Source organism: Wasmannia auropunctata, unplaced genomic scaffold (assembly GCF_000956235.1).
Source record: "Wasmannia auropunctata unplaced genomic scaffold, wasmannia.A_1.0 LD336035.1, whole genome shotgun sequence".
NCBI lineage: Eukaryota > Metazoa > Arthropoda > Insecta > Hymenoptera > Formicidae > Wasmannia > Wasmannia auropunctata.
This window is the reverse complement of record NW_012026855.1, coordinates 711,404-724,352: the sequence shown is the minus strand read 5'-3', so window position 1 is coordinate 724,352 and position 12,949 is coordinate 711,404. Positions and strand designations below refer to the sequence as shown.

Below are 12,949 nucleotides of genomic sequence, written 5' to 3'. Positions count from 1 at the left end.
TATCTCGAAAATCAAGCCTGGGAGAGAAAAATTTTTCAGACAAAAGTTTTCGGACTTCGAGGGGGACATAAGATGATAACATTGGTTTGACCCTGAGTGGCGTTGTCAAGGTCAGGACAAGGTCACTTTGAATTTTTTAAATGGAACCCCAATTTTTCATTACATGTTCTTATAGCACGCCTCGAGAACTTTCCAAAACACATAAATAAAATATTTTTTAATAAAATTAATCTTGAGTTATGAAGCTTGAAAGTTGGAGTACTGTTGGCATTAGCATCATTCAAGGTGTCCAAACACTAGCTAAACCTTTTGAATGTTGTTGGCCTTTATCAATGTCATGATCCTGAACAACATTCAAAAAATTTTAGCTAGTGTTTGGACACCTTGGATAATGCTAATGCCGACAGTACTCCAACTTTCAAGCTTCATAACTCAAGATTATTTCATAAAAAAATATTTTATTTATGTGTTTTGGAAAGTTCTCGAGACGTGCTATAAGAACATGCAATGAAAAATTGGGGGTTCCATTTAAAAAATTCAAAGTGACCTTGTCCTGACCTTGACGACGTCACTCAGAGTCCAAACCAATGTTATCATCTTATGTCCCCCTCAAAGTCCGAAAACTTTTGTCTGAAACATTTTTTTGTAGCTTGCGTATTTTAGAAGATATTTGGATCCGTCGATTAAAATGACTCACCCTGTATATATATATATATAAATCAAATTTTGTGAAATGCATGGGATTATATTACGCGCGCGCGTGTGTGTGTCTCACATAATTAATCAATTTATCAAAAAGATCTATGCAATTTCGGCAAATTGTTTGTGTAATATAATCCCATGCATTTCACAAAATTTGATTTGTTCGTTTGACTCTTTTGAGTGCGTAACTGACACTCCTTAATTTGTCACTGACGTACGTTAATATTTCCGCTGAACCCCCTTCAATGTGGTCCTCGTTCGTTAAAAGAACACACATTAATTGCTATTGAAATCTGCCACTGAGCGATCAGTGATAAGTCTTAATGCGCAATTATGCAGTCCTAATACCCTTACACCAACGCTCGACAGGACCGTCCGCTATCCTCGCGAGCGGCATAAATTAGACCGCTTTAGGGACGACAGCGACTTGTCAAAGCACGCACACATACATACACACACATGCACATACACGTCGGCGCTTACCTTATTTAAATTGCCGAAGCCAAGTCGTTGAATGGCTTGAGCCTTCCAGTCCGGAAGCGGCGGATTGAAGGTGATCCCGGAAGGCGGTGCGGAAGTCTTGAGAACGCCAAGGGGTAGCGTAACCAGAACGGCGTCCGCTTTATAAACGGTGTGATTTGTGTGCGGATTGCGAGAGGGTGCGGCCCATACTTCTACCCCATTTGGCCCGTATCGCACCGCTCTGGCAGCTATGTTATGTCGAATATCAAGTCCTTCCGAGAGAGCAACAGGTACGCAAGAATAACCGTTGCGAACTGCAAGATAAAAGGGGTAAAAAAGCGGATCAGTATTTGGATTTATTGTAATATCGTACTGCATTGAAAAAGATAAAGAAAGATTTTTACAATGTATAAACTATATATATATAATATATTATATACACTCATACACGCGTATACGCGATAGCGAGGATATCACGGAGGGCGTAATAAGAGGAGAATTCTATCCGCGATCATTCGGAAAGGCGAAAATACCATTCGGAAGGACAGTCATGTAAGAGTACAAGATGATGGGAGGGGGAGGGGAGGGGCGCATTTAACAAACTGGGTCGTTGCGTTAAAACGGCGTCTACAATGGGCAGTGGCAGTAATAGATTAGGGAGTAACACGTCGGAGTAAGCTGGTTTTTTGGTGTAATAAAGCGTAGAATAAAGCGGCATCTGCAATGGGCAGTAGCGGTAATAGATTAGGAGTAACACATCGAAGTAAGCTGGTTTTTCGGTGTAATAGGGCGTAGAATAAGTCCGTAAGCGAAATAGTTGAAATCCATTTCCTACGGCTACTTTTTTACTGTCAGCCAATGAGAGCTCAGCAGTAACATGAAACGCGCGCAATAGGAATCGATGCAATTTTCACATTGATTTATTATAACCTTTACTTATATGTCATTGTAGATACTCGGAGACATAAGGAGACTTTAATCCTATAGTTTACTCCTAACGCTTACTCTTTAATCCATTGCAACTACTATTGTAGACGCCCCTTAAAGCGGTAAAGGTTATAATAAACCAATGTGAAAATTCAAAATTGCATCAGTTCTTATTGCGCGCGTTTCGTGTTACTGCTGAGCTCTCATTGGCTGAAGGTAAAAAAGTAGCCGTAGGAAATGGATTTCAACTATTTCGCTTACGGACTTACTCTACGCTCTATTACACCAAAAAATCAGCTTACTCCGACGTGTTACTCCTTAATCTATTACTGCCACTGCCAATTGTAGACGCCGCTTTATAGTTTCGTTCTACATGTTCCTTTGATTTTGAAGATACGGCAATATGCTGAATTGGCGTATACCCACGGCACGTATGTACATATGCCCCGATGTATGTCGAGGGAAGTAGATCGAATCAAAAGGCTCACGTTCGTTCATATACGTTCGTCGTATCAGAAGGCCTTCCCTCGTGAACGTAAATATCCGCTCCGCGCGGCAATGTTATACTGGATGCAATACGGGCCCCATTATGACTTAATTGGATATTTCGCGTAACGTGCGCTTAAATCAGGGCACCTGACGCGGACCTAAATTCTCGTAAGCACATTCGAACCCCATAACATCGAGGCGTGTACTAATAATGATACACAGGCGTCTCCACTTAGGGGGTTAATTATGTTGATGGCTACCACGGCGCTAACAAGCACTCTCCTATCGGCGTTGCATCCCATTTCAGAAATTTAAATTTACGCGTGCGCTATGTCAGGCTGAAAGCACGGGCTAATTTAAATTAGCACGTTTCGGGAGTGGGGGAGGGGAGTGGGCCCATGCCTGTGCATTATCGCGATATTTCGAACGGCGCGGAATGCCCCTTCGAGGGACTGACGCGGGTACATATTGATTACGCGTAACGTGTCGAACGGCCACGAGATACGATCGACGAAATGTTGCCGCAACCTTGGCCGGCAGCTAATGATCAGTGCGTTCTATCGGGCTTTTCGTTCATGGCGCTGCCATTACCTCCGGCCGGAGGCTGTCGATGTTAACTGGGCCGGAATCGATAAATCATGACACGTACGGCGTCGTCGTCGTCAAAAATTTATGCCGATGCCATAGTAAACGTAACCGGAAATGTTCCCGAATGCCGTACCGTGTGCGCGACAGCTAATGACAAACCGCGCGATGAATTAGTCGTTACATCGTTCTCGCATCGATCTCCCACCGTCTGCCTCGTTGAACGAATTAACGTTGGACGTTGGCTGCAAGAAAATATTTTGCATGTTCGATGCAACTGTAAAAATCAATTTTAATAAAGCCGTATAAGGAAATATCTATTGAAATATGAAATATTCCTGAATTGTAAAAAGATTGATGCGACCCGCGCATAAATTGCATAGATTTAATTACATATATATTATTTAAAAAATTTGTATTTATTCAATTCAGAATTATTAAAATTTTCTCCGAAGATAATTAAAATGATAGAAAAACTGTTTCCCACTGTTGTATTTTCTTCACTCGGTACGCGACGCGCGGTAGTGTTAATATTAAGATTGAGAAACAAATATTTATTACGCTACTTTGCAGGAGCGCAGATTGGGTTAATTCAATTGGATACTCGATTATCGCGGGCTCTCGCTCGACATGCTCAACTGTATCTGACGTTGATTACAGAAACCGTTCATAATAAGCGAGAGAATATTCAACAGAGCCGCTCCGCCGGGGAACGATTCGAATTCACGAAAATTATGGTAAGTCGGGTCTCTCTGCCACTAACTTACAGGAGAATGGGAAATTAATTCCTCGCCGCGCGAGGATGGACCCGCGATCCGAAATCGTTAATGGAGAGGATAAACTGATCCATTAATCTCGCTTCTTCTGATCGTACGTCAAGCGTGCGGAGGAACCCGACGACGGCGCGCGGCGCCTCCGTGCGGGGAGTGAAAGAGAGGGAGAAAAAGCGAATGGTGAAGAGGGCTCTTTGAATGCCGGAAGTTTTTCCCTCCGACGAAGAAGATGACTATCCTCGCGGCTGAGCGAGCCGCGCTCTCGCACGGAAACGCGTTACGGCGAGCCAACTTTCGTCGGGACAAGGGAAAGGCAAATATTTAGAGGGCAGTCTAGCATAGGTAGCCGAGATCCCGTTCCGCCGTAGGGTGGAACAAACAACGACCGGGAAAGGCTTCCCCTGCCGTGACAGAGAGAAAAGGGGATACAACCCGGGCAAATCCCGGTGCGCGGTGAAGAAGATGCGGGACTCGCCGGCCGGCGCCGCCGTTTCGAAGTGCCCTTCTCCGGGGCACCTTTTCTCGTTCTATCTCGACCATCGGCCCCGTATACGCCACCCTCTCGCCCGCGTGTCTTGTCTTCCGTTTGATCTTTGCTCGCAGTATTTTTTGACGGCGAGTCGAACAATTTGTATGCCGCGGTGGTTTTCAATTTACATTTAAATTGGTTGCTTATGGCGTTCTGTCGTCTCGACGGGAGTCGAACCGAGAAGGCGGCGGAGAGGAGGAGAACCGCCGCACAGCCGCCGCCGCCGCCGCCGCCGCCGCCGCTGCTGCGCCGCCGTTGCACGGCGTTGGGGAACAGTCAAATACTGAAACGGCCTCGCGAACGTGTGGCGGAACTCTTGCCGGGTTCAATGTACCGGCGCCGGTGCTTTTTTGCCGGATACGAGCGCCCGCGAGAGAGGAGCGCGAGCGAGCGAGCGAGCGAGCGAGAGGAAAAGCGAGGGAAGAAGCGAGAGAGAAGGAAGGAGAGAGAGAGTCCCGCCGCGCGATGCTTTTCTTGTTCACCCATCCGTTATATCAACATTCCGAATCGCGACTCCCGAAGGGGTATATAATATACGGCAGAATGAGCGAGCGCGAGAAAGGACGAGAGAGAGAGAGAGAGAGAGAGAGAGAGAGGGAGAGAGAGAGTCGTTTCGTCCGCTTCCGCGCCGCGAAATTTCGGAAGTTCGGCCAAGCGACACCTCCGCGTTTTCTCGTTCTCGGAATAGGATCATCCTTTGACGATTACGGTGGAACGAGTTCGTCGATCGGTAGAGAGAGAGAGAGAGAGAGTGCAGCTCTGTGAGGGAGCAAACTCGGAAAGATGCAATATTCTCATATGTCAAATTATCGAACGCGATACGAGAGTCCCCTTTGGAGGCCTTTTTCTGATCTCCGGTGTACGTAGAATCTCGTTTTGAAATCTGACTGCTTCGAGTGCCCTTTCCGCGATCGCTCGACACGGCCCGACAGATTAGATTTACGCCAGGAGTCTCGAAAAACTCCCTTCCCTCTCCGCCTCCCCCCCCCCCGACGGCGGAGAAGTTTACCATTTGAATGTAAACATAATGAAGCGTATACAGACGCGCGATATAAATGCGCCGGAAAGTACGCAGGGTGAAATTCGATACAAGAGTCGTGAGAGCTGATTTTTTTTTATTCCCTTTCAATCTCGCACGTCTCGCGAAAGAGGTTCGCGCGCGCGCGCGCGGAGCGCTTTTCTTGCTCACCCATCCGTTATATCAACATTCTAAATCGCAAGTCCCGGAGGTATACAACGCGCAGCTAAAGGCAACTGTTGATACCTTATAGATTGGAAACTTCGGTGGTGCGAGGTAACGCGGAGGTTTTCACCCCCTTAGCTTCGTGCATCTCGCCCGAACGGGCCATACATCACTTTATTATCGTGCTGTAATTGTATTTTTTTTTTTTTTCAAACATACCCCCGCTGCATCTCGCATCGTGATTCGACGTGCAATAATTCTTGCTATCGTTTCATCGATACGCGTCTCTGCCGGTAATAATAATCTATGGGCTAAACCGTGTTGCGCTCATTGTTTTATTGAAATGCGCTGCGAGACGAGGTTAGATCGCGCCAATGCGAGGGAACGCGCGGCACGACGATAAAGAATAGAGTTCGCGCAAAAGTTCAGGCTCAGTAACTCCTGCAGTAAAATTTCATTTCGAAGTTCAAAGGAAGCTACCCATTGCTTATTGATTATTTTCTTAAATGCGTTTGCATAACTTAAAATTTTCCTTTGCCTGGGTGTAAAGTTATCCCTGCTGAAGCAACCTGATTTCACTGCACATTTTACGTGTAAGTGTAGTAGTAGCAGAGTAACTATAATTTAAGAACGTCTCACACAGATGTCTGCGTCCCGGCAGGAGAAAAAAAACTTAATAACTTGATTCGAGTCGTGAGAAATGATATTTATCGTTGTATGCAATATATGTATGCGGATACGAAATTTTATTACGGATAATGAAGTATTAATGTAACAGCACGTCGCATTCGATAATTAAGCGAGTTATGCAAGAAGTAGCATAAATATCACATCTCTCTGCGCTTATATACAGAATCTTCTACGGAAGTCACAGCGTATTCCTCCTCTGCCTATCCGTTATACCAACATTAATTAAACGTCGTGACGATGTAATATGTGGCTCGGAGGGAAGGGAGAGAAAGCAGAGTGTGAGGTTGTCTTACCAAATAATGTCGGCCACGTGTGCTATTTGGACGTATATAATATGATATCTACATATTGTGAATTGTTTACATTGTCAAAATCTGAAATCTCACGTAATGCACGTTAATTTGTGAGAATGGATTAAAAGATAAAATAGTTAAATAATATTATAATATTTCTTTTTCTCTTGAAATTACAAAGGCTCGAATCTAGCGTTCTTTCTGATCAGGTATATAAAGATATTTTTAGATATATTTTAAAAATATATACCTTTACACATACATATAATAAAAACGGAGCATTCATTATAAAAATTTCATTAGACTGCACATAAATATACATATATATATATATATATATATATATAAAATTATATGTATATTATAAAAATATATTATAAATATATAAAATTATATGTATATTATAAATATATATTTTATTTGCAACTTCCTATATATCCCTATTCATATGACACGTATCTTTATTTATTCATGAATTTAGACAACGTTCTGTATAATTTGTACAGATAAAGATAAAAGTTAATTGGAGTCGCTGCAATATTTATGATACTCCTCTCTCAGAGAAGTAAACGCCTTTGGAGGATACGCATTCCTAGAGCGTGCTATTAAGTAACGTAAGGAGATCGATATCGGGACACAATTTATTACGATTGTCACACATTCTGTGCAAATGAGCCTGTACACTCTCATACAAATGTATTTTCTACGTTCTTACCCAACGGTACGGAGCGATCCCGTATGGCATTGTATATTTATGTAGATGTTACCTTTGCAATCAAATGCCAAATCATGTGCGAGATTGTGCAGAATCGATCCTTGAATAATTGTTATCATTAATATTCCATAATGATTAATTATTTACAAAATAATATAATTAACATATGCAAAAGAACATGTCATGTATTCTAAGCATTAAAAATATAAACTCGAGCGACGTTTTGTAAAAATTTGCTTGATCGTCTTCCTTCACAACATTCCTTGCAACCGTATTAGTTTATAAAATTTTTTGTTCTTAATTTAATATATTTGTCGCAATTAATCAATCTCCCTCTTCATTTTGCAAACACAATTTAAATAAATACAAGTAATTTCCATTAGAAAAAAAACAAACTTTTCTCTCTTTAGCCCATAATTATCGCGAGATTTGCGTTTGACCGCGCTCTGCGCAAGTAGCCGAATTATATCAAACCGGTTTTGACGCTGGGACGCGCGGAGCATTTTTACATCGCACTGGCATAATTGGTAGCGAACGCGAACGGTTTTTTAAGGCTACTTTGTAGTTAATCGAGTTTTCGCGCGCGGAAGCTTACCGACGAAGAAGCTACGACCCCGGCGAAATACGGAAGCTACTTTCCAGCCGGTATCGATAAAACGGGCGTGGCCGCTTGTGATAAATACGCACACGCGGCGGATGTGTAAATCGCTACAAGATACCGCTAAAATTAAACGGCCCATTAATTTAAGGGATATTAATAAGGCGAAATATTACGCGTGGCGCGCGCAACGCCAGCCTATAACGGCCTAACAACTCTACGTGCGTAACAGCGCTACGTGCCGAAATATTTTATAATTGTTGCACCTCGCAACTTACCGAATTATCGGCAATCCAGAAAGAAAAAGGTACGCGCGTCTCGTTCCGCCGGCGCATCGTGACGTATAATTATCGAAATGGCGAGCAGCTTATTAATACATTGTTGACGGGATGTAGACCGGTTAGGGAGGTAATCGATGTTCGCATGTATCTTCCATGTGTATCGCAAATATGTAAATTTTAAACGAGGCGTTTCAAAATTACGGCCACTTTCAGTTCCACATGCTTTCGTCAATCTGGATTCGATTTAGCTACGAACACGGCCTCTAACATGAGGATGTCATTATCACTTTGAAATGATTTTATGCGTTTTTCCGCATAATATACTTACAGTAAACTGTAAGACTATTGTCATTCGCAGAAGATTTCTAAATAGAGATTTCTATTTAGTATTTCTTTTTCTGTTTAAATAAATTGGGATCTTTTATTCTCCTTAAATATAAAATATATCCGTTTGAAATTATCGTGAAGCAACCACGCTCTCTCGAATATCTTTCTATGAAAATAGCGATGCATATACGAGTATATGTTACCTGCGTTTGTCCGAGTTCGCGGATAAGTCGTCCTGTCACTTTCAGATCGGGCATTATGTCTATATCGCCGGCGGTGAACGACTTGCAGCGCGGTTAAATGCGACGTCAGCGATTACGTCGCATATCACTGCACCCCATTCGAGCGTAAAAGCGTAACTTGGAGAACGCACACCAGGAGAATCGCCCTGCTCATAATTATCAAACGCGCCACCATCTCCGCTCCGTTTGTCGCAGCCGGATAATTAAACCCGGAACTCCCGTGCTCGTTCACCGCTATCGGTAGCTTCCCGATTACGCAGCGTTACGGAGGATTAGGGCCCCGTGGCAATTGCGAGGGCGGTAAGTGGATTAGACAGGTACGACGGACCGGCGGGATAAAGAAATCTCGGGTAAAAAAAAAAAAAGAAGATGCGAGAGAAAGGGGAGGGGAACGGAGAATCGCGAGGCAGCGTGGAGGGTGGAAGGGCGAAAGCGGGCGAAAAAATTGTCGGACGAAGGAGCTCGCGAAGGTTCGCTCGCGCGGCGAGAGAGGATATTTGAATACGACTATACCGCGAGAGTAAATCGTCCTGTCCGCAAACGAGCAGCGAGCTACACAAGAAACGCATTTGCCTGACCGATGGTGGGGGAGTAGAAGGCCCGTGATACGGCATGACGCGGGGAAGGGAGAGATTTCCGCTGCGAGGAAGGAGCGATGGGGGTAGAGGTATCCGACAGGGGCCCCCACGGTAAGTCCCCTTCGCGCAAAAGGGGAGCTCGCTATCGACCGAGCTATCTCCCACCACCCGTGGCAGTTGCGCCGTAATATATAGGCCGTATCTCAAGCCCGCAAATTGCCTTTTTAAACACAACAAGACGGCCGTGCCCCCCTTTCAATTTACGTGGGTCCCTTTTTCGCGTGCGCGGTCCATGCCGTTTGCCTCGGTAACCTCCCCACTCGACGGGCTCCTATAGCCCCCTCCTCCGTGCCTGGCCTGGTCGGTACCTTCGCCACCCTTTGCCCCTTCGCCGCCATCGTCGTCGACGCCATCGACGACTCCCTTCATGGACACGTATCCCCCCCCCCTCCCCGCCCTACGTGCACGGCTGATTCTTTGAAAAAGGCGTGCCGTACATTATCGTTGTAATTACAAATGGAATAATCGGATACCGCGACAGCATCCCGGCTACCGAAGGGAGGAGCTCAGGCGAACTTTAGCTAATGAGGTGCCAAAGGGATACTTGACGAAGGCGTCATGAATGACAGCACGGAAATTCTTCTTTAAAACCGATGACTAATGCAGTCTTAATATCTTATAATGCAGTAATTTAGATAGTAATAGTTGTAGAGCGATTATGTAATCTTATAATTAGTATATTACAAAAACAGAAAAAAAGAAAATACAAATATTCAATATTTGTCAAAACATGTAATTCGAATATGGGACTTTAATTGTGATAACGAATAAAAAATATATTTTTTTAATACATTTTTTATACACATTTATATACATTTAGTTGCATAAATAAATATATGTTCATTATATATTACTTAATTTGTATCTATTTAACATAATTAAAATATAAATTCTGGTGCTGATGAAAGACGACATATTAAAGCGATAAGAGCATAGTTATGAGTCAATAGATATGTACACATCTCCTGCTTGCCTAAACGCATTGACAGTTTGAATAGGCGTTCGATATTTACATGCTTGTACATATTTATTTTCTCTCGGTAAATTTACATTGTGCCGTAGATCAAACGGCTGGCGGGGCAAATATGTGTTTTGTTCGTCGCCGTGTTTTGGGATCGTGAGATTTATACACGTCTCAAACGCGCGTTCTCGATGGTACGAGAGAAACGTAAAATATCGCACGAATACGGCGGATATTCTTGCCGGGCCATCGACGGTCCGGTGTGTTACGAGTTGCGTTGTAAATTACAAATGAATTAAAATTATTGCAAGGCTTCTCGGCGTGAAACAGACATGAGGAACGGCAATTATACATTTCTACATTTACATCGTTACTCTCTCGAACGAGAATAGCACGAAGTGTATCAGGGCAGTTTGTTTGTTTAGTGTTATAATATGCTTCCAGGTAAATGCAACGAGACGAAGCCACACAGCGAGCTAGAAAAGTGATCGCGTTCGTCGGAGCCGAGCGCTTACATGTGACGAGAAGACGAGGCCCGACAGATGATAGCCGAATAGTCGGTTTTCTTATTGCCAGAGTACCTGTGTCATCGGGATAATCGCGTGCAACATAATTCGATCCCATTAGAAACGTTTCGAGGTGGTCGTTCACGCGCGAAAAAAATGCGCGTCTTCTTGAGAATTCAATTTGCAGAAAATGTGCCCGATGTGGTGGCTCATTCAGGCGAAATAATTAGAGGACGTGAAAAAAAAAACGGAAAACCCACAGGATTTTAATCGTAATAAGACGTCAAGGATAAGATTCTTCTCTCTTCTCTCTCTCTCCCTCTTTTTTTCTTTCCTATCTCTTTCTCTCTCTTTCTCGCCGCAATAGCGGGAGAAAAATGGGCTTACCGTGTGGTTAAGCGATCGCGCGGTTGACTCGACAAGATTGTCGATTTATGTTTACATACTCGTTTTACGCGAGACCTCGATAATTAGAGTAGTTACTCCGTACCCGTATGTAACGTGCACGTGAAGGGGAGATGCCCCGGCCGGCCGCTCGGCCGCGACCGGATGATGCCGGCGTGGATTTAAAAATGGAAGCACGAGGAGTGCCGAAGGTTTAAACGAGGGGCGATTAATCCCTCCGGGGAACGCGGCCTGAAATTGGCGTATAGTCTTCTGCGCGTTATCTTCGATCGTAAAGCATCGTCATCGGCCCGATACACTTCGCGGATCGCTTATTCATCCTCTTCACGAGTCAATATAACCGCGCGGCGTTCCCGAATCCTCTTCTCTCTTTCTCTCTCTCTCTCTCTCTCTCTCTCTCTCTCTCTCTCTCTCTCAGACATGAAAGAAGGATTTGCATTTCAGCAAAATGTCATAGGAATCCGATCGCGCTGTGATGTGAAATTACACTTGATAAAAATCGTGTAATGTATTTTAATTTAATGTAACACGTTTATCGCAGTGACGATTAATAGCATTATGATTTAATAAGCGTATCTCTCGGCGTAACGAGCCTCGATTCGCGAATGCGATGGCATTCTGATGGATTCAACGGCCGGTCACGGTTGCCTGGCGCTCGCCAGAGAAAAAGAGTCCGGGCGAGTAGAACGAGACGAGAGAACAAACGCGAATGAGAGAACGGACGCGGGCGAGTAAGCGCGCGGGCGAGCGATCGTAAATTGTCAATTTCGAAGTCAATTTGGCCAGGCTTACCAATCGGCTGCCGGTTAATTTCAAGGTGAATTGTGTCCAATATGGGTATATTATTAATGGCCCGCCGAGGGATAGGGTGCACTTCGGACCGACCGAGGGTTGCAACCCCGTTCTCGCGCATTGCCCAAATCTATCGCTCGGGGCTGGCGGTATGCTCTCGCATTCGGTATTCCGGATTAAATGCTCTCTGATGTTGCTGGCAACGGCGGCGGCTGCACCGCCGTCCCTCATATACGTCTAACGTTCGCGTTGTATGGGATGATTTCGAGAACGACGGTATCGCCCTTCGCGCGAAACTGCGGGAACGAAACCGGCACTTCTACGCTAATTACATATATTTTTTTCCGGCACACTTATTTGTAGAACGATCAAGCGCTATGATTATTTTCACACTTCGTAGGTTTCTTTTGTAATTTTTTACGACACTTGGGACGTCAAGATTTTTTTTAATCGTTTAAATATGCAGAAGAGTCAATTTCTCTTTCTCTCTCTCCCTCTCTGTGAACTTCTGGACTTTCCACACCGGCACGCGATTTTATGGAACTACACTGACTTAACGTGTCCCTGCTCTGTCTCGGTTTCCTGTTTCCAGCCACCGGCCGGAGCGCAAATATCGCGCCTTGTCTCTCGCGAGACTGGCTACAAAGCTACAAAGGGGCCACTATACCGAGGTCAAACACGACGCTATCTTTGAATTACGGCGCCGTTGTCTTATCGCATCCTGCCGCTACCGTCTTGCGCCGTCCAAATACTCCGAGGCGTCCTGAAAACAAGGGCCATCCGCGTTGGATTATGGGAAAATAACCCAAGTAGACTACTCGAGGACTCGAGAGAGAGAGAGAGAGAGAGAG

The 12,949-nt window shown here is 44.5% G+C and overlaps 1 protein-coding gene across 1 annotated transcript in view; it reads right to left on the bottom strand.

The window, feature by feature from the left end:
• LOC105452250 (lysine-specific histone demethylase 1A) overlaps window positions 1–12,949 on the bottom strand; it is a 105,581-nt gene that overhangs the window by 2,018 nt on the left and 90,614 nt on the right. The window contains exon 11 of the mRNA XM_011693203.1: window positions 1,186–1,478. Within this exon, the coding sequence (XP_011691505.1) occupies window positions 1,186–1,478 (293 nt within the window). The remainder of the gene's footprint in view (window positions 1–1,185; window positions 1,479–12,949) is intronic.